The sequence below is a fragment of the Ursus maritimus genome, unplaced genomic scaffold (assembly GCF_017311325.1).
Source record: "Ursus maritimus isolate PB19 unplaced genomic scaffold, ASM1731132v1 scaffold_23, whole genome shotgun sequence".
Lineage (NCBI taxonomy): Eukaryota > Metazoa > Chordata > Mammalia > Carnivora > Ursidae > Ursus > Ursus maritimus.
In genome coordinates, this window is record NW_024424786.1 from 30,774,305 (window position 1) to 30,800,377 (window position 26,073).

At 50.7% G+C, this 26,073-nt stretch overlaps 3 protein-coding genes across 12 annotated transcripts in view; all 3 read right to left on the bottom strand.

The window, feature by feature from the left end:
- Nucleotides 1-1,881, bottom strand: part of PSMC3 (proteasome 26S subunit, ATPase 3) — a 9,594-nt gene extending 7,713 nt beyond the window's left edge. Inside the window, exons 1-2 of the mRNA XM_040639082.1 lie at nucleotides 1,877-1,881; nucleotides 963-968 (exon numbers count right to left, since the gene is read on the bottom strand). The gene's annotated coding sequence lies outside the window, so the exon portion shown is untranslated. The remainder of the gene's footprint in view (nucleotides 1-962; nucleotides 969-1,876) is intronic.
- RAPSN (receptor associated protein of the synapse) lies at nucleotides 70-8,457 on the bottom strand. Of its 2 annotated transcripts, XM_008701087.2 has the most exons (8): nucleotides 8,266-8,457; nucleotides 7,450-7,788; nucleotides 3,076-3,234; nucleotides 2,455-2,553; nucleotides 2,256-2,378; nucleotides 1,707-1,760; nucleotides 539-738; nucleotides 70-142 (listed from the first exon to the last, which is right to left on the bottom strand). In XM_008701087.2, exons 1-8 carry the CDS (start codon nucleotides 8,455-8,457, stop codon nucleotides 70-72), a joined length of 1,239 nt encoding a protein of 412 aa, XP_008699309.2. The 2 variants fall into 2 exon arrangements, with proteins under 2 accessions (XP_008699309.2, XP_040495019.1); XM_040639085.1 differs by lacking the exons at nucleotides 1,707-1,760; nucleotides 2,256-2,378.
- Nucleotides 8,458-10,385: 1,928 nt separating this feature from the next.
- Nucleotides 10,386-26,073, bottom strand: part of CELF1 (CUGBP Elav-like family member 1) — a 79,814-nt gene continuing 64,126 nt past the window's right edge. For 7 of the 9 annotated variants that reach the window (XM_040639087.1, XM_040639089.1, XM_040639088.1 and 4 more), the window contains 3 exons: nucleotides 25,880-26,023; nucleotides 25,257-25,423; nucleotides 21,462-25,168 (listed from right to left, as the gene is read on the bottom strand). In XM_040639087.1, the coding sequence (XP_040495021.1) occupies nucleotides 25,296-25,423; nucleotides 25,880-26,023 (272 nt within the window). In that variant the 3' untranslated portion in view covers nucleotides 21,462-25,168; nucleotides 25,257-25,295. Of the gene's footprint in view, nucleotides 10,533-21,461; nucleotides 25,169-25,256; nucleotides 25,424-25,879; nucleotides 26,024-26,073 lie in introns of those variants that run through there. The other 2 variants (XM_008700983.2, XM_008700982.2) reach the window with 2 other exon arrangements.

Here is a 26,073-nt window from a genome sequence, read left to right on the forward strand (position 1 = left end):
GGGGCGCAGCATGATGGTGGACGGGGAGCAGGGGGACGTGAGGCAGAAGCCCACGACGGCTGGTGGGACTCACACAAAGCCGGGCTTCATGGATGAGCGGCGGCAGTTGGGGCAGCTCCGTGTCCCGTTGTTGTGCAAGCACCTTGGGAGGCAAAGGACTCTGTCCGTTCACTGAACCCAGGCTTCCATCCTGGGCCTGGGCTCTCTCTCCTCCCCTCCCCCCTGCAGGAGCTGGGAAGGTGTCAAGGGAGAGGGTAGGGCCCCCAGGCTCCTCCCCAGGGCCCTGCTTGCCCCTGGCACTCTGTCCCATAGGGCGGGTCTGGCCCTGGGTGTCTGAATCCCATGGCCTTTGAGGGGCCTCGCTCACTTCTCTTTGGGGAGAAGAATGATGGCCTGCTCATGGGGCTGCTGGGAGGATTCAATGAGTTATTATGGGGGAAGCTTTTAGGACACGTTTAGCACGCAGAGAGGCTACATTCGCTGTTACTGTTGTGCGTAGGCCCGCGTACCCCAAAGAGACCGCGGGTGCCGCCCTCACCTCAGGTGGAAGATGTGGGAGCACGGCAGGGCCTGCAGCCGGCTGTTCCTCTCGCCGATGGACTCGCCGCACAGGCCGCAGTAGAGCTCGGTCTCCTCCACGCACTCGTGGAAGCGCACGACGTGGGCGCGCAGCTCGCGCTGCAGCCCCTTGCTGCGGTAGACGCCCTCGCTCAGGCAGTGCAGCTTGAGCTGGCTGAGCTGCGGCCGGGGAAAGGCCAAGTCAGGACGGAGAGCCCCAGACGCTGTCCCCGAGGGCCCGCCGGGCAGTCAGGACACACCGGGTCTGGTCCCAGCCGCGTTCTTGCCTCGCCGATGGGCCTAGGAAAAACGCCCCGCCCTCTCTGGGCCTTGGTTTGCCCTCGTGCAGAATGAGGAGGTGAGACAGGTAGACTCTGGTCCTCACCCCTAGAAGGAGCTGGGAACCCCATGTTTTTGAAGGATTTTATTGACCAGATCTGCTGCATTGACTCCATAATAATTAATTTGCTCTCCTGTTTTTGTTAATTAAATACAACAGCTCATCAGCATTTCTGACTGACCTGAGATACTTGGGTAAAATTGAGTGGCTATAATCTATCCAAAAACAAAGAAATTTGACATTTTCGTTGGGGTGTGCACCGGATCCCAGAGAAACTCGTATTCTTCTAGAAGAAACATTGAGCCTATTTTCAACTTTTAAAGGTTTGGATACAATGATTGAATTTGAGAGGCCACATACTCCAGGAGGAACAAGGGCTTTGGAGTTAAGACAGACCAGGTACAAAGTGTGGGACCTGGAGCACCTCCCTGAGCCTCAGTTTCCTTAACTGTAAAATGGGGCTCGCTGTGCACCCTTTGCAGGGAGACAGTGAGGACTGGGACCAATACCTAGAAGAACGTGTGTGTGCCCCGCTCTTAGTGAGTGAACCCACCGTTGGGAGTTTAAATGACCATCAGGAAACTCTGAGGAATTCTGATGTCCTGGGAGCTACGGAATTCTTGCCCTGCCCTCCAAAGCACTCAGTGGGTAGAAGAGAAACAGCCGGGGTCTGGGAATGGGTGGGGGCAGCTCCCGGAGGTCCAGAAGGGCTCAGGGCATGTGCAGGCTCAGGGCGGCCCTCCCCACACACCCGAGATCCCACCTTGGGCTCTTGACTCCAGACCCAGAAGATAGAATCAGGTCTGACCTTGTTCCCCACTTCCTCGGCCAGGTCCTGGGCTTTCTCGATGGCTTCCAGAGCCTGGAAGGCAAGCACAGGCCAGGGCTGCAGGCACAGCTGTCTGACAGAGGCCTTGGCTCACAGGAAAGGAAGGGGCCGGGAGGGGCGGGCCTGGGGAGGACAGCATGGCCGGGCAGGTACCCTGCGTGTGTGTGAAGGTAGCAAAAGGAGGCTGGAGCCCAGTCACACAGCTGTGTGGTCAAGTTACCTGCTGCCTTAGTTTACTCAGATACAGAATGGGAAGCATATTCCTGTCTCACTGGGTGTTGTGAAATCGTGAAAGCCGTTAAAGCATCCTGAGTTCAAACCCAGCTCTGGCCCTTTACTAGTCGTGGGTCTGGGCACGTCATGGGCCCTCTCTGAGTCTGGAAGATGACTTGGAGTGTACTCACCTCATGGGATTCCGGTGAGGCTGATGTTAGACAAAACGTCTGCACGAGTCTTGCCCAGGACCAGCCCCACAGATTGTTGGCTGACCTACCGGCCCCAAATGGGAGCCCTGGGGAGAGACCTCACCTTGTCCAGCGCCTTCCTGGCTATCCAGCATTTGGCCACGCCCAGCAGCACCTGCACCTGCCCCAGGCGGTTCCCGATCTCTGTCATGATGCTCATGGCGGAGTCATACCTGGGGAAGGCTGTCTGCACAGCCAGGGGAAGGGTGCAGTCAGACTGGGCCAGGCCTGCAGCCCCTCCCTCCGCACCCCAGGGACCTCACCTCCAGGTCACCGCGGCTCCGGTGGATGTCGGCAAAGCAGAGCAGGCAGAGCGCCTGTAGTGGCCGGTCCCCGTGCTGCAGAGCAATCTTCATAGATTCCTATGAAGGGAGGCGGGCCGCTCAGCCTTCCCATCTGCCCCCCACCACGGGGGTGTCAGTACTCAGTGCGCCACTCTGACAGGGCAGCGCAGGGACCGCCAGCGTCCTCGGAGCGCAGTACACTTAGCGCAATGCCGAGGCCCCACACGGAACCACTGAGGCCTCACGACACCCAGGGAAGTGGACGGAAGTGACTTGATCAAGGGCACCTGGCTAGTAAGTAGCAGCGCTAGGATTTGGACCCAGGCCAGTGGCGCTCCAGAGACTGGCTCTCTTCCTATTTAGAGTCCCCACAGAGGGAGTGTGTGGGGGGAGGGCAGAGGGAAGCCCCCTCCCCTGAGAATGGACTGGAAGGGAGTGAGGTTTGGGGCAGGGAGGTGGGCAGAACTGATGCATCCTTCAGGGGCTCATGGAGAAGGGGGCCAAGGGCAAATCTCAGGGCCCTAAGCGGGCTGATGGGGAAGGAGGACCCCCGAGCCCACACCGCCACCCCCCGCCTGCCCGCCTTCCCTCCTGCCCCACCTCACAACACTCCATGGCGCTGCCCAGGTGGCCCAGCAGGCGGTAGGCCACGGCCATGTGGTACTGGCTCATGGCCCGGTACTTGAGGCTCCAGCCCTTGCCGTAGTCGCTAACGAGCTCTGCGGCCTTGCAGGGAAAGAACAGGGCTTTCTCGTAGTCCTGCGGGGGACACAGGGAGGAGGGGGGACAAGAAGGGGCACACTGAATGGCCAGAGCTGCCCCTAAGTCAAGGGCTCCAGGGCCTGCCTGGCTTCTCCGTCAACCCCTAGGCCCCGCTGGTGTTCACTCATTCATGCAAGTGTCCCAGGAAAGAGTGATCCGGGCAGAGGGAACAGCCACTGAAAAGGTGTGGGCTCCATGAACGTAGGGATTTTCATCAGGTTTCAACATCCCAAGAGCCTAGCACAGTTCTTGGCACTTAGTAGATGCACAATGAGTATTTGTTGAATGAATGAATGAATGAATGGGCACAAAAATACAGTTGGCTTCTCTTCTTAGTCCCAGTTGGGCCCCTTATCTTCAGAGACACACAAAAGGGGGTACCAGGCCCCCCACTAGTGTTTGCCCCCCAGTACCCAGCAGCAGGTGCTCAGCAAAGGCTCAGTGACTGATTGCCAGCACAGTGAGCTCCCAAGAACATCGGGACAGACTCTCTGAGGCAATGAAATCATTCCTTCACCCCTTCTTTCTCCTCAAACCTCCAAATGCTCTTTCTACCTGTCCATTATCAGCTAATGACCTTCCTTCATACTCCACAGGGAAAACAGGAGAAAGTCAGAGAGGACTCCCTTCTCCACCAAGTCCTCAAGACGGACCTTTCTGCCTCCTGCCTGCCACTCCGGAGGAGGAATCCCTGCTCCTACAGATGTGAGTCCCCCCAAGGGGCGCTGGAACAAAGCCCCCGTCTCTTTCGGACTCAATTATTCCTGTTGGCGTATAAACACATCCTGGCATTTCTTACCTCATTAAAAAAAAAAATCAAAATCAAACAACCTTCTTTTGACCTCGTGTCCCCTTCAGCTATAGCCCCATTGCTCTGTTCTTTCTCATAGAAAATCTGTATCTTTCACTTAGTATCTAACAAGCATCTCCAAGTTAATATGACCAAAAAGAACTCCAATAAAAACCTGTTTCTCACAAATTTTGTTATGTACTTTTTTTTAAGTTTTATTTATGTAAGTAATCTTTATATGCAACATGGGGCAGGACCTCACAGCCCTGAGATCAAAAGTCGCACGCTCTACCAACGGAGCCAGCTCAGTGCCCCTTGTGACATAATTTTAAAATCTGAAGCCATGTAAATGTTCTATTGCTTCAAAATTTTTTAATTTAACTTTTTTAAAAACCCTAAAAATAGAAAATGGAAATAAATGACCCTAACCGCAAAATATCAAATTAATATAATTAATTAATTATAAAAAGTTTGATTATAGAATTAGTATAAAATAATAATACAACATACTATAAAAATATAATGCGATAAGATATCATTATACTATAATGAATTATATTGCAATACAGTAATATAACCACACAGAAAAAAATAATTATTTCAATGTATGACCTTGGACAGTTCATCCATAGTGGGATATTTGATAAAGACAAAAGAACAGCAAAGAAATCTTAAACTTCCTTCGGTTGTCTTTTTTTTTTTTTTTTAAGTAATATTGGTATTGTCTTTGGAAAGTATTTTGTAGGATAAAATAAATATGTAAATACGTTGCTAAAAGCCAACATTTTCAGTCTAAGAAAAAAGAGAATCAAGATTAAAATAAATTAAGGAAAATCCTGAAACATTAGATTTGAATTGCAAATATTAGCATAAACTTCAGTTGTCTTGGCAACTAAAAAGATTTAGAAGCCATCACAACCTAGTAGCAATGAGCACCTTGAGAACCCACATTTGGTCTTTAATACAATTTCCCACCAAAAAGAGCCCAGAGAAATGGCTGATTCCAGGTCTGGGGCAGGGAATATACAAAATGAGCCTGGGTCAGTTCATCGTTGCAGAAAACAAGAACGCTTTCAATGTTTAAATAAGGTCTCTCCAAAAGGACACAGGAGCCGTATTAAAGGAATTCCATTAGCTAAAGTCAAGATAATTTGAGCATCACAAGGCACAATATTGCAATTAACTGAAGAAGACTGACTATTTTTTTAAAAATGCAGGGTTTCATAACAGTACTCCACCCCAAGAAATCAAAACAAATACGTATGATCACGGAAGGCAGCTGTGACTTTAACTCCTCATCATCAAAGTGGTAGCTAGAGGAAGAAGTGTTTATTCTGTCTTTCCTGTAGGAACTGCATTTCAGAGGACCCAAACAGCCCCATGTGATGGGGGAGAGTTCTTCCTTAGAGAAAAATCCAGCCAACAACTGTAGAAGGAAAGTTGTTGGAAATTGCCGTTTCCTTACAGTTGGAAGAAGAGAACTGATTGGGGCAACAAACATCACTGGGTGCTAAATCCATTACGAAAACTGGGGCCTCAGAGCTGAATTTCTACAGGGGGCTGGAGCGTCACGCCCCCCCAAGTTCACCTGCTGGTCAGGAAAGGAAAAAACGCTAACCCTAAAACCGAGAGATGGGGTTGTCGCCCCCTCTATCGGATGTGATGAGGCACTGACACGGTCGTCTCACCAAAGAGGTGGGACCCGAGTCTTCCCAGGTCACTAAGTTCCAGTTCGCAGGGAGCAAAGGGGAGGGGAAAGCTTGCACTTGGCTCCAGGCCAACAAACAAAAACAAAACCCAGTCACATGACTCCTCGCGGAAGCAATGGGACAACGAAATGAAACCTGTTACAGGGCAATCAGCCTGCCTTGTTAGATAAATCCTGGAAAACAAAGAGGAGGGGAGCCATCTTCTACTGAAGGAGACTTAGAGGAGACAGAATGCCCCCTACTCGTGTGCACGTTTGGGTTCCAATTTACTGAAGCCGAGGGTAGAGGCGTGTTTTCAGGATAAGCGGAGAAATACAAGAGATAATTGTGATTATGTAAGAAAGTGTCCTTATATAAGAAAATGTCTTTTTTTTTTCTTTCAGAGATACATACTGAACTACTTCGGGGTAAAATACCACGATGTCTATAATTTCATGTCACAACACTTCAGTTAAAAATATGTAAATCACATATGGCATAATATTAATAATCGCTCAATCTAAGTGGTGGGGATATGGAGGTTCATGATATTATTCTCTCAGTTTTCCTGTATGGGTAATTGTCTTCATAATAGAAAAGGTTTTAAAACACCCCATCCCTCTCCCATCTAGCGAATCTCACTGAGTGGGTTCTTCCTACGTCTGGTTGCTGAAAACATCCTCGGTGTCGTCCTGGATGACTCTCATTTTCTTGCACTCCGCCTCTGATTCATCAGCATGTATACGCCCATTTACCCCAAGATTTATCAAGCATCTACTTTGTGCCGGGCATCAACATTCCCCATGGCCCAAGCGTAGCCTGGCTGCCTCAGGGTCCCAGGAGAACAAACACTCGACCAGAAACAAGTCATCGTCACTGGCTCTGTCAGTTCATCCCGATCTGCCTTCTCCCCACCCCACTCCGCTTACCTCTTCGTTCTCACCACCTCCTACCTCCTTCTCACACACCTGCCGTGGCCATACTGGCTCCCCCATCCCTGGAATAGGCCAGCTATGCCCCCCTCCTCATCCAGGGCAGGGTTTTGCTTTAACTGTTGTCTCTTTTTCAAGCTTTTGCCAGATTTCTGCATGGCTTACCCTCTCATGTGCTTCCGTCATCAGACTGACAGCACCTCTATGAGGCCTTCCAATCACACTATTTGGAATTGCGACACCCCGTCCTCGGGACTTCGCACCCCCTTTTCCTGCCTTCCTTTCTCCTTAGCACTTTTCTAGCGTGCTATGATTGACTTACTGATTGTGTTTATTTGACTTTTTCCAGAATGCAAGCTTCCCAAGGCCAGGGGCTTGGCTGTTGTTTTCCCTGCTTGCATCCCAAGCCCGCAGAGCCCGGCATAGAGTGGACAGTCAATAAATACTTGACGAACGAGTCCTTACGACCGCGCTGGAAGGTGGGCCCTATCCTCCCTCATTTTATAGACGTACCTACCAAGGTTCAGAGACGAGAGGAGCCAAGACCACATAGCAAACACGGGGCAGTACGGGTTCATGGCCAGTCCTCACAAGAGCCAGCCTCCCATTCCCCCAGGAAGGCAGACAAATCAAGGTTTGAATTCTGGCCCTGCCCTTCCTGGGAAGTCTCCACCTTCCTGGGTGAGTCTTCCCTCTCAGACTCTCCTCTGTGGGAGGACGGAGCAAGGTCCTGAATGGGGAGCGCTGCTGGCAGGAGGGTGTCAGGGGACCCTCCCCCGCCCGCCCCCGGGCCCAGGCCCACCTTGACCTGGGCATAGAAGCTGCCCAGGCTGCAGCAGACGCGGCACTCGAGCATGGCGTCGTCATTGTTGTGGGCATAGCGCAGGGCCTTCTCGAAGCTCTCCAGGGCCTTCTGGAAGAGGCTGAGGCCCAGGAAGGCATTGCCCATGCTCAGGCTGACCTGACCTCCGAGCTGGGCTCCTGCCCTGGTGCCGGGCAGGCCGAGGCAGGTCTTGCAGTAGGAGATGGTCTTGTGGAACTCACACAGCTTCTCGTTGCTGCGCGCCAGGTTCAGGTAGCTCTCCAGAAGGAAGTCCGCGTCCTCCAGCTCCCGGGCGGTGTCGATCTGCACCACGGCGAACTGCCCGGAGGGTGGGGGCGGGGCGGTCAGCCTGGACTCCGAGCCTCGGACCCGGGCCTCCTCCCTGCCTCGCCGCCCAGGCCTCGGACCCAGCGCTCACGGCCGAGGCCTCAGATGAGTTCTCCGCTCGCAGCCATAGGCTAGAAGCGTCAGAGGCCTGGAGCCAAACTCAGACCTATAGCCTTCACCTTTCGACCCCTAGCGGCACCACCCGCCCACCCGCCTACCCCCAGCCCCAGAGCTGGAGCTCATGCCCCCCCAGGTTCCGACTCGGCAGCGCAAACAGGAAGGCTGAACCTAGATTCCGAGACTCGGCCTGGAGATTCCCGAACCCTGCAGCTGAGAAGCTCAGTCTCAGAGCGAAGAGCAAGGCCACGAGGGCCTTAGACTGGACTCAGAGCCCCGCAGGGCTGGGCGGCTGGCCTGCGGGACAGGGGGGTGCCTGAAGAGGCGGGAGGGTCCGAAGCCCGGGCCCACCTTCAGCATCTCCTTGTAGCGGCCCATCTCCGAGTGCGCTGTGACCAGGCAGCCCAGCACGCGGAAGCGCCCCACGAGGTCGGCGCTCTTCTCCAGCACCTTCGTCCACACGTGCAGTGCCTTCTCCGTCTGGTTAGACTGGTACAGCTGGAGCCCCTTCTCGATCTGCTGCTTCGTCTGGTCCTGCCCCATCGTTCTGGAGCCCCGAGCCGCCCAAGGATGGAGAGACCGGGGTGGTTCTGGGCTTCTAGGCATTCATGGCGGGGACCCCGATGCCAGCTGCCCACGGAGCCCCAGGAAGGAGAGCAGCGTGAGGCAGGAGCCGAGCAGGGCCTGGATGGAGAGCGGGCGCCACCCTGAGAACAAAGCTCGTCCGGCCCCTCTCCGCAGCTGTCCCTGCCAGTTGGGGCCACGTGGCCGCTGAGGAATGTCAGCCACAGTGTCACACGGGCCTCTGCCGCACCTACCCCCAAGCTGGGAGGCGGCTTCCCAGGGATGCAGGCACCCTGCGCCCCGGGCACCCTCTTTGGTGTCCCTTCAGAGCCTCTGACACCGGTCCCGACCTCCCTGGCAGTGCGGGCCCTCCCGGCAGCCTGGCCAAGGATCCGCCTCCAGGGACGAGCTGAGGGCCTGGAGGAGTGGGGACGAAGCGAGGCAGGTGGCCGGCCCTGAGCCCTGCCTCTCCCCATCATAACCTTCCCCCTAGACCTACCCTCCCCCAGGCTTTGTTTCTGGGATTCGCTGGCCACTGGGCACCGAGGTCTCTTATCCGTGGGCATGCCCCCACCATTCCCAAGCCAAGTCGCTCACCTCTCTGCGCCTCAGCTTCCTCGTCTGTCAAATGAGGATAACAACAGGCTAGTAAGCCCTGACTCAGGGGGCTGTTGGAGGCAGCATAGGGTAGTGGGGAACAGTGTGGACCCTGGAGCCAGGCTGACTCTGCCATTTACTAGCTGTGTGGGCCGTGTGACTGTGGGCAAGAGCGCACTGCTACCTCCCGCAGCGGATTGTTAGAACGAATGACCTCCTAGTTGAAGAGGACACAGAACAGCAAGAGGTCATCCCGAGCTGTGTCCGACTGCTCCCTGGCACACTGCCCACAGGGACAGGAGCTGATCCCTGAAGGGTTAAGAAGTGTCCCAAGTCCAATCCCCATCCCAGTTTGAAAGGGTCCCTAACAATGAGCTTTAATGCCAGACACTGTGGAGAAGGGCAACGTCTTATGCAGGGAGCAAACTCTTGAAATATGGGGGCTCCTAGTGTGGAGAGGCTCTAGGGAATGGGATCCCGCCAACTCCACCAGCTCGTCTCCTCCCGCCCCCATTTTTCTCCTTCCTCTCTGCACACCAGGCTCAATCTTGCCCTAGGCAAAGTTCATACCTTCAGAGTGGACAGAGTTTTGAGTACATTCACAAATTTGTGCATCGATCACCACTAATTCCAGAACATTTTAACCACGTCAAAAAGAAGCCCCATACTGATAAGCAGTCACTCCATTCCTCCTGTTATAGCTGAAGTGATGTCCTCCCTGATTCATATGTTGAATTCTCCTTTTAAAGATATTTAAAATTTATTTGAGAGAGAGAGAGAAAGGGAGAGAATGAGCAGGGGAGGGGCAGAGGGAGAAGCACCCTCCCCACTGAGCAGGGAGCCCGATGCAGGGCTCCATCCCAGGGCCCCAGGATCATGAGCTGAGCCAAAGGCAGACACTTAACAGAGCCACCCAGGTGCCCCAATTCTTTTTTTTTTTTTTTAAGAGTTATTTAGTTATTTGAGAGAGACAGAGTGTGTGTGTGAGTGTGCACACATGAACCCCGAGGAGGGGCAGAGGAAGAGGGAGAGAGAGAAGCTCAAGCAGACTCCTGCTGAGCACGGAGCCTAGTGCACTGGGCTCTGTCTCACAACCCTGAGATCATGACCTGAGCTGAAATCAAGAGTCAGCTGCTTAACCGACTGAGCGCCCAGGCTCGTAAGTTGAATTCTTTTGTTTTTGTTTTCAAAACCTCAGAGACTCCTCTAAGTGTGTGGGTATGTGTATTTTTTTTTTTTAAGATTTTATTTATTTATTTGAGAGAGAACACAAGCAGGGGGAGCAGCAGGCAGAGGGAGAAGAAGTCTCCACGCTGAGCAGGGAGCCCGATGCGGGACTTGATCCCAGGACCCCAGGATCATGTCCTGAGCCGAAGGCAGACACTTCACCGACTCAGGAACCCAGGCTCATATGCTGACTTTTTAACCCCCAGATGGGATGTACTTGGAGACACCGTCTGTAAAGAGGTAAAGTGAGGTCATGAGGGTGGGCCCTAATCCAGTACGACTAGTGTCATGAGATCAGGACACAGACGAGGTAAGACCAAATAAAGACACAGGAAAGACACAAGCCATCTCCAAGCCAAGGAGAGAGGCCTCAGGAGGAATCCACCCTCTGGACACCTTGATCTCTGACTTCCGGCCTCTGGAACTGTGAGAAAATAAATTTCTACTGTTTAAGCCACTCAGTCTGTGGCCCTTTGTTTTGTCTTTTAGGTGTATTTATTTAAGCAATCTTTACACCCAGCATGGGGCTCAAATTCAAGGCCCTGCGATCAAGAACCACTCGCTCCACTGAGCCAGTCTGGCGCCCCGTCGGCACTCACACAGCGCATGGCCCATACCTGCTTTCCATGGAATTCTCTATTCTGGACATTTCATAGAAATGCAATCATACAACCTGTGGCCTTTGGTGACTGACTTCTTTCACTTCGCTTCATGTTTTCAAGGTTCAACCATACTGTAAATCAGTACTTCATTCCTTTTGATGGCTGAGTAGCAGTCATTGCAGGGACCTACCCTTTTATTGAGCCGTTCATTAGCTGCTGGACATTTGGGGGTTGTTTCACTTTTTTGGCTGTAAAGAGTTAACAGTGCTATGAACATGTGTGTACAAATCTTCTTATTTTCGTTTTTATTGTGTTCCCCTTCTGAAGAATGGCCAACCTGTTTGCCCCAGGGCCTTTGTGCCTCTTGATTCTTTTCCTCCTCTCTACCCCAGCATTCTGCCTAGTGACCTTCTAGTTAGGGTGAATCGGCTTATTATATTTTCATGCAGAATTACATTCCATTCTGATACAAGACTTCTCTCTATAGTTTTATGGTCATCCATAAGGTTATTTGCTTAACATCTGTTTCCCCTACTCAGGCGGATGGGCAGTGACTGTCTCACCAACTTTCAGGGCAAGGCCGGGCACACAGGGGTTACTCAATAAACGTGCTGAAGGAATGAATGGGCCAAAGGGGAGGAACAAAAGTACTTTTGAAATTTAAAGCAACTGTTGCAGGCTTCACAGCCTATCTGCCATGTTCCTGCCCCAGCCCCGGGGGCAGAGACGGCTTCCTGTTTACTGTGAGCAGAGCAGGTCCAGAGAAGGGCGATCTGGGGCAGGGGGCACATCACCAGCTCAGGGGTCTAGGCCCCGGGGTCACAGCTCAGCAGAGGTGGAGAGGATTTAGGAGTAGACCCCTGGGACTAGGCAAGGCCATCAGGGCTCCCCAGGGGAAGTGCTCTTGAACCCTCACCTCGGGAAGGTGGGAGAGGGGGCGAGGGGGAGAGGTGCAGGGGAGTTGGCTGGGATCTTCCTCTCATCTGGGAGGGTGGGTCCTTGGTGAAAGTTAACCTCCAGAGGGGAAGTAAGCTGGGCCCACACGGAAAGTGCTGAAGGGCTCGCAGATTCTCTTCCACTCAATAGTCCAGACCGGAGCTTGGCGGGAAGGACACGGGCAGCCCGCATCCGTGCCCCAAAGGAGTCTGGGAGCCTTCTGGGTACCTGAGAACTCAAATGATCTCAAAACGTGAAAACTTTACAGGAGAAAGGTTTCCTCCTTCTTCGCTGACTACTGCACAAACTTATGTCAAAGTCAAGCTCCGTTGAGGCAAGTGCTGTGGTTTGTCTTTGTACCCCAGCACCTGCACGGCCCCTGGCAAAGTGAGAGACCAACAGATGACAGCTAACATTTTCTGAGCCAAGCATTTCCTCCAGTTTACAGATAAGGAAACTGAGGCACTGAGCAGTAACATGACTTGCCCAAGACCACACAGCTAGAGACCGAGCGGGGACTGGATCTGAGCGATGTGACTTAGGGGTCCCACTCTTAACCACGACACTGTCCCAGAAAGGATGGAGAGGGAGACAAGCAAAGGGGAATGGGACACCCATTTTCAGAAATCACAGTGATCTTTACCTGACACACAAGCTCCCTGGGAACCTTGGCCAAGACTGTGGTCAGGGTGGCTGGAGGAACTGTATACGAAGGAGGCTAAGGTGGAGGCAGACGAATGGCCCCTGGAAGTTGGAAGGACAACCACAAGACCCAACCGTCTTTTCTGGGCCACTTAACTTCCCGGGGGGGCTGGGGTACGACACAGGGGCACAGAGGCTTCTTCCAAGTGCCGTCGTGTCAGGCACCAGCTCAGGCCTCACAGGTTAGACCCCTGCTTTCTAATCAGAAGTAGAAAATCTGAAGTTTGGGCCTGAAGCAGGGGTCTCTGTGTGTCTATCTGGCACGTGAGCGCTGAAGAGCTCCACGTCGGTTGGGCTCCATCTGTCACTTGGGAGACTTCAGACAAAACTCTGCATTTCGTGCTTCTCCTGAAGACCAGAGGCTCAGGCACACCGGGCCCTGGGATTCTGCACGGTGCAGACCGCATCTCACTCCCACTGTGGTCGCCTTGACACTGAGGCCAAGTGTCACTTGTCATCTTAGATGGGACTCCTTCCACTCCCTTGCATCACCTGCCCGGCCCCTATTCCAAAGCATGACAAACGTAACCCGAGGGGACTGTCCCAGGCCCCCTCTGCCACGAGCCGTGGGGTCCTGGGGCAGTTTGTCCTCACAACAAATTCATTTTCCTGGTTGTAAATGGGGTTATCACCTCTCTGGTAATGTTTCTATGAAAACCAAATGAAAAGATAAAACAAGACCTTGCTTTGAAAACAAGTCGTTGAACTAATGCTCCAATCATGGGCCTCCTGAACCTTCCTGGAATTGGCTTTTACTGTCCATAATAGTGGGAAAACGAGAAAGAATCTATGTCCAGTAGGAAAGTGGTTAAGAAACCATGACATGCTATATAGCCTCTCAAATGAAAGCTGCCGACCCCGGTGTCCACACCCAGATGGAAAGGTGCCCGCGACATAGTAACTGAAAAAACGCATGCAGAATATTCTGTACATGATGGCACGATCTCATTTTTATTAACAGAAATTATATATGTACATATTTTTTGTCTATAGAGAGAAAAATTCTGGAAGCATACTTACCCCATCTGTTTAACAGTTATCAATGGGCTGTGGGATGGGGAAACGCTCACTTTTAACTTTTATATACTTAGGGTTGTTAGCAAGTTGAGCGAGTGTCTGCCAGGGGCGGCCCTGAGCCAATCTCTCATCTTCCCGGCTCTGCTGGGTGGGTGTTTTCACTTCCATTTGGCAGATGAGGAATTTGAGGCTGACAGAACAAGTCACTTGCCCAAGGTCACAGGGACTGGTGGGATAACCAGATTAAGAGATTCCTGAACAAAGCTTTTCCCGCCTTACTCTGAAGTCTCTTCTACAGAACTGTATTACTGTTTTGCATTTAAAAAACCCTCAAACCCTAAAATGATTTTTTAAAGCTTTAGAGAGAGCGGGGGGGGGGGCAGGGGCGGAAGGAGAGGGAGAGAAGCAGACTCCCCGCTGAGCAGGGAGCGCACTGTGGGACTCGATCCCACAACCCTGGGATCATGACCTGATCCGAAATCAAGAGTCAGATGCTTAACCGCCTGTGCCACCCAGGCGCCCTAAAATGATTTTGTAAAAGGTCATTGTGTTATGTAAGCCTCTGGGCGCACCTGACCTCAGGGATGACTGGGTCAGCGGCACTCTCAAGGCCGGAGGACCGCAGGTGGCTGCCCCTCTCTGGGGAGTTCCCAGACTGCCAAAGGGACCCTCCAGCAGCCCAGGGCCACGCAGGGGCTGGCACCAATTTCCTGGTGGGACGGCACGCCTGGCCACTGCCTGGAACCTGTGTTAGAATTCCTGTGCAGTCGCTCTAAGGGACTTGGCTGTCTTGTTACATGGCCACTGAGGGCCTGCGGAGAACTAGCGAGCAATCCATAACGAGCTATGAAATTACTCCCTTTCTTCTGGAATGGATGGAAACTTCCAGCTCCAACTCGAATGTAGTGGGGCAGAGGGAAGCACATCAGGAGGCTCTTGAACAAAACCACCAGCATTTTGTGGCATCTGCTCATTGATTCGTTAAACGTTTCCTGAACACTTGTTACCTGCCAGCCCCGGGGGCTCCGGCGAGGAACCAGACATGCAGGGTCCCTGCCTTCATGAAGCTCCGTTCCAGAGATGGAGTTTAACCCGGGGCCCACCTTAGACGCTCTCAAAGGAATATGCTCTAGGGGCACGTCGGAATCAGGCGGACCTGGCTTAAAAACCCCCCTCGCCTACTCCCAGCTGTATGACAGGGACTGCAGCTTCTCCGCGCCTCAGTCTCTGCCTTCCCATGCTGTCAGGTGCGGGGCGGGCGAGGAGAACAGCTCCAACACGGGGCTTGAACTCACCACCCTGACATGGAGACCTGGGTCCAGATCAGGAGTCGGACACTTAACCGACTGAGCCACCCAGGCGCCCCTATTTCGTCTTCCTAATGCAGAGTAACATCTAGAACAGTCGTGACCACTGAAGTGACTGCCACGATGGAAATGTTGTAGGCCCTGCACCGTCCAGTACAGGAGCCCCCGGTCACATGTGGCTTCGTGGTGAAAGTGAGGAATGAAAACTCTTAGTTACACAGCTACAGTGGCTAGTGGCTCGTCGAACTGGACAGGGCAGGCAGGTCCAGAAGGCAGCCAGAGGCAGGGTGAGGCGGCCGTGCAGTGGGTAAAGAGGAGGAGCTGCAGAAGTCGAAGGGGCAGGGGCGGCAGGAACGTGGCTGGATTTCGAGGCGGCAGGCTCAGGACCAGGAACGGCAGCAGCAGGTGGCACAAGCCTAGCGCGGTGAGCTGCTCTCAAGGAGGGGGAGGAAAGAACATGCCTTGGGAGGTAGGCTCAGTGAAAGCCAGAAACAAAAGGCACATATTCTACGACCGCATTTACAGGACAGGTCCAGAATAAGCAAATCTCTAGAGCAGAAAGATTCACGGTTGCCAGGGGCTGGGAACGAGGGGGAGGTGAGAAGGGGAGTGACTGCTAATGAGTACGGGGCTTCTTTGAGGGGTGAAGAAAATGTTCTAAAATTAGGTTGTGGTGATGGTTGCACAACACTGAACTCCAAGGACTTGGGTCCCCTTTGAGTGGGTCAATTGTATGGGTTTAAAAACACCAAAACCTCATCAGGAGGCCTCAGGACAGTGGGACCCCCTTGGGGGTGGAGGGGGCGTTAGTGGGGATGCAGGCAGGCCTCAAGCCCTGCAGCCGTGGCTGCAGGGATGTCAGGACGGCTCTTCCCAGTTGAACCGTGTTTCATTTTCCCTCCCAAGATTCTTTGATTTAAAAAAGCAAGAGCCGTCCCTAGAGCTGAAGCCTTTACCAGGAAAAGAGAAAGTCAATGTATGCAGAAGAAATTAAACACCAGATGGTGGGGGCTGGAAAGGACTCCTGAGAGAGAAGAAGATGCTTGAGAGAGGCAGAAGGTGCAAGAAACAGCCATCTCTGATCCCTCCTGGAAGGGCAGCGCTGACAGTTGTGTGACATTCCCAGCGGTGAAGTCACAAACCTGATCTCATTTCCTTCTGGATGCCTTTCTTCATCAGGGACTGAGAGGCTCAGGGGAACACAGTGTGTGGAAGACCTGGGAGTGTCGGGGGAGGTGCGTGCTGGCCAAGAAAGCCGACACAGGGGCTGCCTCTGTGGTGACCCGGGAACCAGGAGTGTGGCCATAACTAGGTGCTGAGGAATCTATTCAAAAATAAAAGGTGACCGCATGTGGGTTTCAAAAAGGAATACAGTTTCAGACAAAGCTATATGATTACAAAGGTGCACAAGCCTACATTTTTAAAAGGTTAAAAACAGTACTTTGGGCATATTCTTTTTGGTAAATTATAAACAGAAACAAAAGCCTAAGTACAAGGTCAAACTGAAAGATGGAAGTTGTACTTCACATTCTATTTTTATATCAAGTTCTACCTCCGGAGAGCAAGAGTCCCAAAGCAAAGACTTAAAGACAAGATCTGCCACCTTGATCTTGAGTGACAGGAGAATCTGCTAGATGGGAGAGCACTTCAGGTTCAACCACCCTGTCCGCACAGAGGAAACGAGTCAGGAAGGGAGTCCTCAAAGCCCCCGACTCTCCATCTTGGCCCCATTTCCCAGAGTGTGAAATGCCCTCTTTGAGAAGGCACCTTATGGGCATTTCATATATGTTGGTTATGTGGTTTAATGTGTACTTAAACACATATAATGTACATTTAAAAACAATTAAAATATGAAACTTGTGATTTCATAAATATTAATGGTCAGAATGACGTGAAGTTGAAATAAGTGCATTTCAAGTTGGTTTAAAGCCTCAGGTGGTGTAACTGACGCCACCATTTACCAGACTGTAAAAGTGCTGAATACCACTGAATTACCTGCTTACGAACGGTTTAAGAAGAAAATTTTGGGGGCACCTGGGTGGCGCAGTCGTTAAGCATCTGCCTTTGGCTCAGGGCGTGATGCCAGCGTTCTGGAATCGAGCCCCACATCAGGCTCCTCCGCTATGAGCCTGCTTCTTCCTCTCCCACTCCCCCTGCTTGTGTTCCCTCTCTCGCTGGCTGTCTCTATCGCTGTCGAATAAATAAATAAAATCTTTAAAAAAAATTTTTGTATTTTGCCACAATGGAAAAAAAACCAATTAGGTAAAGAATAGTGGTGGACCTGAGTGGACAGGAATGACGGAACAACCTGAGTGGCAGGAATGATGCAGGAAGCACCCCGCTCCTCACGGGAAGTGAAACCTCATCGACCGTGCTGACCACCTACCTGGGAGCAGGGAGTTACCAGTAAATCCCTTCTACACCAAGACAGCTGCTCTAAGGAGGGCCAGGCTGCAACGGTTCACCCCCTGAGGGAGCCACAAGAGCGGAAGGCCCCCCAGCTTCCCTTCACTAGAGCCTGGAGGACACCGTGCAATCGTGTGATGAGAAGACACAGGTTAACTGAAGCATGTTTATTTGCTTTTCTGCAGTACTTCCCTCAGTCGTGCCTAAGAGAAAGGGCTTGGGAGGTGGGCAGACCTGGGTTGATTCTCAGTGCACACCACTTTCTAATAGGCAACACCATTCCTTTTTTTTTTTTTTTTTTTTTTACTATTTATTTTGAGAGAGAGAGAGAGAGAACACCAGCGGGAAGGGCAGAGGAAGGAGAGGGAATCTCGGGCAGACTGCACACTCAGCGCTGAGCCCGGCCTCACCTCAAGACTCTGAGGTCACAACCTGAGCTGAAACCAAGAGTCGGACGCTTAACCGACTGCACCACCCAGGCGCCCCAGCTCAATTTCTTTTAACCTCAGTTTGCTCATCTACAAAATGGGGACGGGAAGAGTAGCTCCCTCCCAGGGATGTTATAAAGATTAAAACATGTAACATATATCAAGGGTTTCCCATAGCACTTGGACTGTGGTAAACAATGAACATTAGCGAGGATAATTACTACAGAGTAATACAAAGTTTTCACTTTAAAAATTTTTTAAAGATTTTATTTGAGAGGGAGAGCTAGCAAGAGAGAGCATGAGCGGAGATAGAGAGAGGGAGAAACAGACTCCCCTGCTGAGCAGGGAGCCCGATGCAGGGCTCGATCCCAGGATGCCCGGATCATGACCTGAGCTGAAGGCAGACCCTTAACCAACTGAGCCACCCAGGCATCCCTATCTTTTAAACTTATTTTTAATGAAAGCAAATGAGGAAGCACTATTCCCAAATAACTCTTACTTCATAGAACATTTCATGGGCTAGTACCCCGTGCAACTCCCACTGAGAAATGCTCGTCCAGACGCACCCCACAAAGAGGGACTCCGAGGAGGCTGAGACCCGGCCACACCCCACACCCCACAGCCCGTGTGCTGGTTGCAAGCCTCTAGACTCCCAGCCCAGGGTTGAGCTGCAGTTCTTGGGTGCCTGAGGAGACTCAGGTGTTGGCCTTCACTTGGAGACAGATCTAGAATTAGTAAGTAGTAAAGTTAATCTTAGAAATACCCTTCTATGACCTTGTTCTGAGCTCAGGATGAGGGGGGGAAGCTGCTGAACCACTCTGGGGTGGAGCATGGAAGGCCCACAGAGGAAGAGGCCCTGCTCCGGGACTCCGTGCTGGTAGACTGCCCCCCTGCGGCACAGAAACTCCTCAGCCCCGAGAGGGGATTTGCAGCCACAAGTTTGGCCAATTCTGCAATATGGCAGCCCCTATACTAGCAATGGAAGCAGCACAAAAATTAAGGTTGCCAAAGAAGTCTGAAGGTGCTCCTGTGTCAGCAGGGACGTTGTCAGAAGAATGGAGGATGAAGCAGAAGGTAGTTTTCTGGGGGAAATTATGTCCTTGCAGGAGGCTTAGGTGAGTTCGGTTGCATGAAACCGGCACACCAAAATGAAACCTTCTCCGGATCCCCACCCGTTCCTCAGGGATGCCACCAACCCGCACCAGCTCCAAGGACCCCAATGACCACCCCGATAATCAGTAACAACTCTGAACACAACATCAGTTCTTCTCAAACAGTTTAATAGCAAATAAACAAAGGAAGGTACCACACTTGGCAGATACAAAATGACTTTTTGTCCGTGTGTCTGTGCAATTAAAACAGATTTAGGTTCCCCATCGGGACAAAAGGAAAAACACACAAAAAAGGAAGGAGATTCCTTTTAAACACATACTCCCTTGCTCCAAACTTGTAACAATTTTTTTTCTTTTTTAATCCACTACACAAACTCTGTGATCAGGTCAGAAAAGCGACAAAGGCTCTTCTTGCCTTTTTTTTTTTTAAACCATTAAAGTAAAATCCATAATTTTCTACATAGTACAACACAAGTTCACACAAAAAAGACATTTTCTTTTGCAAATCAAAACAGGAAAGAAAGGAAAAGCTCAAACAAGGTAAAGGAAAAGCATTTCTACGGCTGAATCACGACTTTTGAGTTGATTGAATCCCGTTGTTGCTGCAGAACAGACTGTGCGTTTGGTCATAGTGGCAATTTTTTTTTCTCTTCACATTGTGAAATCACTTTACATTGTTTTCTAGTAGAAAAGGCAAAAAACTGTACAAAACCCCTAGTGTTAAATACAACGTTTGTACCAATAAAAAACTCACACAGGTTTGTCTCCAAAATGTAAAGTTTCTTTTTTTTTTTTCTTTTTAAATTATTCACAAAAAGCAGCTGGAAATCAGAAAGGCAGCTGCCGCTCCAGGGTCTCAAATCCATTAAAACCACCACAGAACAATTAAAACAATCAGAGAAAAGGAAAAGGGAACAACATCCAACGTTTGGCATTTGGTTTTATCCACAGGTTTTCCCAGAGCTCCTCTTGGAATTGAAAGCAAAATATATTGGCAAACACGGATTCTGAATACACAGGAAGGGGAGCCTCAGCGCCTTCTGCCAACAGAGGCGGCTCTGTGCAGTCAGACTGTGGGGTGCACGGCAATCTTGCTCAGGCTGGGGTTCCTGGCCTCTTTCCACCCAATCACCCCTTCCAGGAAATTAAGCAGCCTACCATACACTGGGTCTCCATTTGGCTGCCCTTTCTTCCTAGTAAGAGTGCCCTCAAGCAGAATACTAGGCAACCTGTGGGTCCCAGAGCAGAAATTCTGCCAGGATCCCTTCCTTCAGCACTTGGCTACCCCCTCTCCACCCTTCCCTGGATAATCCTACTTCCCAGCTCTCCCACCCACCAGCAGCTTAGGTCTGGGTGGAATCCATCACAAGCTCCTCCCTCTGCAACCTCTTACCTCCACAGATCCATCCTGCTGACCTCTAGTCTCCTCTGGCCTCTCCCTCCACCATTCACATTCTTACTCAAAAGTCCCTAAGACCCTGAGGCTGGATGGTGCCACAAGAGAGGAGAGCAAGTTCCCTTCAGGGAACCAAGAAACTGGCTTGCCTGGCACCCAGGGACAGTAGCTATTTGGCTCTTCACTCAATTAAAAAAAAAAAAAAGAGAAGAAGGAGGAAAAAAAAAAAAAAAAAAAAAAGAAATCCCTGCCCTCACCCCCACCCCACTAGCTAAGCAAGAGCAGAGCTGTGGTGAAGAGCCAGTGTGGGGTAGTTGGTGCCCAGGGCTGTAAACAGTGTGAAGACTGTGGTATTGTGCTTGTCACCTAGGAAAAGCGCTGGCAGGTATATTGCCGCTTAGTGCATGGATGGCCCCCTCCGAGTGGTTAAGAGCACCCTCCTTCTTTGGGGCTGAGGGGCACTCGCTACCCCTAATGCACTAAACCTCTTGCCCGCCCCCCACCCCAACCCCCACAGCCACCTTCTGGGTTCTATCTCTGCTCCTCGAGCCTCTCCAGGCCCCCTTCCCACCCATCTCTGAGCAGAGCAACCAGCCTCCTGCCCCCCACCCCCACCCCGCCGCCAAGGCCTGGAGGCCACATGAGGTGACAGTCTAAGTGCACAGGCAAACGCTCTAAGGGCAATAGAGGAGAAAGTTGCCACTTCAAAATAAAACAATACAATCTTGAAAAAAAATAATCAACCCCACAACAATTTAAAACAGCTTCTTTGAAACCCTTTTAAATCGGTCAGTTTTTGCACAAACTATAGAAAACAGAGAGGTGAAGGTGATATATACGAAGGTGTGAAGAAACAGCAGGAAACATGCAAAACTTGTTTTTTCTGGGCATAATCTTAGTAAGAAAGGAAAAAATTCAAAACAAAAACACAAAAACAATACAAAAACAAAAATCAAAGCATCACATTTTGCTGTGGAGACTGTAGGAACAAGCATGGAGGTGGGCACAGCGGGGCTGAGGGGAAGGGGCCAGAGGGATCTGAAGGCTCCCTGCAGGGTCACTACAGGGAAGAACCACAAAAGAAAAAGAAAAACGGCTGGCTGGGGCCCAAACTGCAGCCTGCGGTCAAAAAGGAAAGGGGGTTCAGGTGTTTTCTGCAGTTGAGAACTCAGAAAAACAAAAGAACACATGCGGTCTCCTCAAGCCCCACAAACTGTATCAGCAAAATGTGCTCAGGAGCCTCAAAGGTTTTAGTGACATCTTTTATTTCATTGTTTACTTCAAAGTTGTCTTTAAAACTAAGCACACAGAGAAACAAAGCCTAGAAACGGACTGGCTGTGTGTTCACAGAAATACAAACACCACGCGGTATGTGCTAGTAGGGCTGCTCTGAAGACAGTTACAAAGAATTGGAATCACAAAATCAAGTGGTTATCTTATGAAGTTCTAGAAAAATAGATTTTTTTTATATTCAAATGCAAGTTTAAATATTTCCCCTTCAGCAGTCGTTCTAGCAAAACCAATTTGGCAGCACAAAAGAAAAAAAAAGGAAAAGAAAAAAGAAATAACAAAGAAAGAAACAAACATAATAAAAATACACGTCAGCATCAAAGGTCAACACAAGGTCAAAGGTGAGAGTTCAAGCATCAGAGAAGCTGAAGAGACAGGGATTTGGACGATGTACTTGACGCCACATCGACATGCTTTAGGCACAACGATGAACAAACGGCAGGAATCTAGAAAAAAAAACAAACCAGAAAGAGGGAGACCCACTGAGTTACACAGAGCAATACATCCAAACAGAGAGAGAGAGAGAGGAGGAACACTCACTGTGTACAGCCCTGAAATGAGGAGGCGGGCGGGGCGGGGGCTGGGTAATGACAGGGAACTTTTGCACATGCTAACAATGGACACAGGGAAAAGTCAAAAAGGACATGGAGGACACCAAGAAAACATCCAACCGCCAAAGACAGAAGGGAACCTAAGGCTTGGATTTCCCCTGAGGCGCCCAAACAAGTCCGTAGTGCGAGGAGAAGAAGATAGGTCTCTGGTGGAGCAGAGCTTCAGCCTCTCCCCTCCTCATACCCAGAACAAAGTGTAAGACAATGGCTGGGGTGGGGGAAACTCTCTAGGGGAGAGGGCCAGGATTTCTCCTCAATTCTATGGGGATGGCCTTTTGTTTCCAGAAATCCAAGCTCTTAGCTTCCATGCAGGCCCTGGCCACTCATGTGGGACCCAGGAGACAGTGTCTGGCTGCATTCAAGGCAAATCAATTTCATGATGAAACCCAAGTAAGAAACAAAACTATAGGCAGAAAACACATTTATGTAAGTGAAACCCCCACACAACAGAAAAGGATTAAGACTTGACTGCTAGTCTCCACTCTCCGAGCTGAACCCTTCCACACCATGAGACTTGTAGGGGAGCAGCTTCTTCACAAACCATCTTTGGCCTGGGGAGAGAACTGTGCTCAAGGGCAGTGCTCCTATGCTCACTCACTGGGCAGGGGAGAGGAGAGCAGAGAGAAGTGCCTGGTCTCACCAGCTGGCTGCTATGGCAGCTCGGGGCTCTGCTGCGGCACACCCTCCTTTTAGAAAAGAGAACCCACAAGCAGGTATGAAACCTCTGGGTCCGCTATCAAAGGCAGGCTGATTGCACCTTTGCCTTTCATGTTATTTGAAAAGGCGTTTCATAAGGTCCCAGAGCCCAGGACAAATAATAGTGAAATGGAGGAAGGAGGAGGAGGGGAGAGAAAGTAGGAAGGGAGTGGAATTCTGGGCTTTGGAAAACCCCACGATGGCCAAGGAGGAAGACAGAACAGAAGGTCAGCTATCACTGCAGCACCGGCAGCACCCTGGGGAGCACAGCTCTCTCCTCTGCCAATTCACAGCATTAACTCCTTCCCCTCTGGCAGATTATTAGCTGGGCTGCAAACGGGCCACAGAGAGTCAGTAGTTTCAATCATACACAGCACCCTGTGTGTACAACAATCACATTCTGGATTCTACAAAATCCTGGCCTTTTCCAGAGATATAATTTAGGTAATAAATATTCTCCACCCCGGAGCTGTATAAAACTTCTATAAAAATAGAAACGACATTCTTGGTTCCAGCCGGTTGGGATTCAGAACAGCGCCTCCCCAACCTAGCATTTTTTTCTTTTTTTCTTTTTTCTTTTTTATTTTTATTTTTTGCATTTATTTAAAAAATCCCATCATGACCCTGGAAGCCTTTGGAACAGTTTTATCCTTGAAACACAGGACACATTTCTCCCAGTGCGCGGAATTCAAGTTTACGTGGTTCAGCTTAAGAAGTATGTTTCACGTCTCTTAAGAGGACAACAGACCCAAGATATCACTATGAGAAGGGAACAGCTGTCCCTGCTTCAATGGGATAATCCAACACCACCAAACTACCTGTACAACAGCAAGACGGTCAATCCCTGTCTGTGACCCAAACGGACAGCATGACAAGGAGAGAGCCCCCCAACTGACTTAATACCAAACCAACCCCTTTAATCTCATCTCTGCTGCTAGGGGTCAGGACTGATGTTTGTGAGGTTTCAGATCCCAGGGACCCAGTCCCTGGCCTTGGCTAAGAGTCAGATCCCACAGGGCTACCTCTGCCCAGCTGCACACTCCCCATAGCACGTCCTTTCTGGCTCTCCACCCCCACAGCATTTCTTGGAGCAGAGGCAGGGCCCAGACGCTGTGTGGGTCACAGGCAAGAGCCAGAGTAAGACCTGTATGAGGCAGCAGGGAGCTAACTGTAAGCACGAGGACGAAAATGAACATGGTAATACTGAGGTAAATGAACACTAAATCCACATGGGGGCTGTAAACGTCCTGTTGTCTCCTCTGTCCCCAAGAGCAGAAGGGGCTGGAGGGGTGAGAAGAGGGGCCTTGGGGGGAATACTACATCTGGGACCCCTCAACCAAGGAGGCAGGCGTATATTTCTCATCCTCCTAAGTAGTAAGTGCTGGCCACTGACAAATGCAGCACTCTGGCTTAAAAAGACCTTCTGATCCAGGTACACCAAGAAGCAGGCTCCTCCTCCTCCCCTAATTCAATGGCTTTTGATCACTCTGCTCAGGAGAGGTGCCCCCTTCAGCTAGATTCTATAAGCCCTTCTTTGATTTACCCTCAAGAGAAACTGTGCCTTGGGATGGAAGTGACACTCTTTGTTGTGGTCAACTACAAGGAAGGAAACCAGACAGTGTCTTCCCTAGAGGCCTTGTTTAAAAGGGACCTGTTAGAAATGGGCCATGTGGTGTTGAAATAAACTAAAAACGACCTCTCTGACTGGCTGCTTTTTCCTAACAGCCAGCCACCAGCCAGGCAGAGCTAATCCAACACCAACGGGTGGCTGGAAAAGCCAGTAACGGGTGATGTCTCCCTGCTTTTTGCATATGTCAGGCTAATTTAACAGGTGCTTTATTCCCAGAGAACTGTCATCCCCTTCTTGGGAAGAGGAGCAGAAATCTTGCACAAGAATCTGAAACATAGGTGGCAAGAACTCGGCAGGCAGGAAGGTGCTTCAGTTTCCAGCTCCCGGGGCTGCTGGCTATGGGTCAACTCTCCTCACCTCCAAAGGCAGCCCTGCCTCCGCCCCCCAAGGCTCTTGGGCGCCAGTTCTCATTTCACCCACTCCTGTGCTAAGGTAGATTCTGGGGTCGGTTTTTGGTTTCACTCAGTCCTCTCTCTTGGGGTAGTTTGGGGAAAGCTCTGATCTTCTTTTTTAATGTTTCTCCATTCCCCCTCCTCCCCCAGGGCAGTTTGATGTTGGTCCTTCTCAACACACACTGGTTACAAACACAGCAAACTTTAAATAAAGAAAAAAACTCAGGATATGGCACCTAAACTCCAAAGTAAAACACTGGAAACCAAAGCACAAACTCGTCCTCTGTACGAAGCGAAACTCCCACAGAAGGCAGTAGCCGAGTCTTCAGGGCAAGCTGTGCCTGCGAGAGTGGCAGGGATCAGGGTCCAGGGCTGTCAACACACAGCCTTAGGGCTTCGAATCATTAAGGGTGCTCCTCCCCCACTTACCAGAAGACCCTCTCACTCCAGTCTCAGAGGGGAGCACGCTCAGTAGGGCTTGCTGTCATTCTTCGAACGTTTGAGCTGCACTTTAAGCCGCTTCATGCCAATCTGAAAGCCGTTCATGGACTGGATGGCAGCTTGAGCCGAAACAGGATTGTCGTAACTTACAAAACCTGTGTGTCCAAGCAGAACCCTGGGTGAGGGACATGATGAGGCAAAGAGATTCTGAGTCCTCCTTACACAGGAGACACCTTATGAGCAGAGGTTGAAATCCCAAATTTCTCAGCAGGGACAAGTCCAGAAATTATATCAAATGAGATAAATTAGGTTCCTGACTGTACCACCTGACATCTATATGGCACTTTTAAAGTTTTTTGACCAAGCTATTTCCATATATATATATATAATTTTTTTTTTAAACCTCTGGAACAACAGTGTGGGTAGAAACCCATCATCCCTGCTACAGAAATGAAAAAATTGAGGCTCAACAACAAGTCATATTATCTGACCAACTCAAAGTTAAATAGTAACCCAAACTCAAACCCAGTTCTTGCTGCTGTCAGCCCCTTCTCATTCTCAGTGGTTAACGATACTTAACCCTTCCAACCCCAGAAGAGAAGCCAACATACCAAAACACTTGCTCAGGTTTGTCTGCTTGTCTATGAAAACCTTGGCAGACACGACATTCCCAAAGGGCATAAACATCTGCAGCAGGTCCTGATCTCCAAACTCCTGGGGCAGGTGGTAGATGAACAGGTTGGCTCCCTCTGGACCTTCAAAATACCCATTGATGGAAAAGGCATCAGTGTCAAGCTTACCCTCT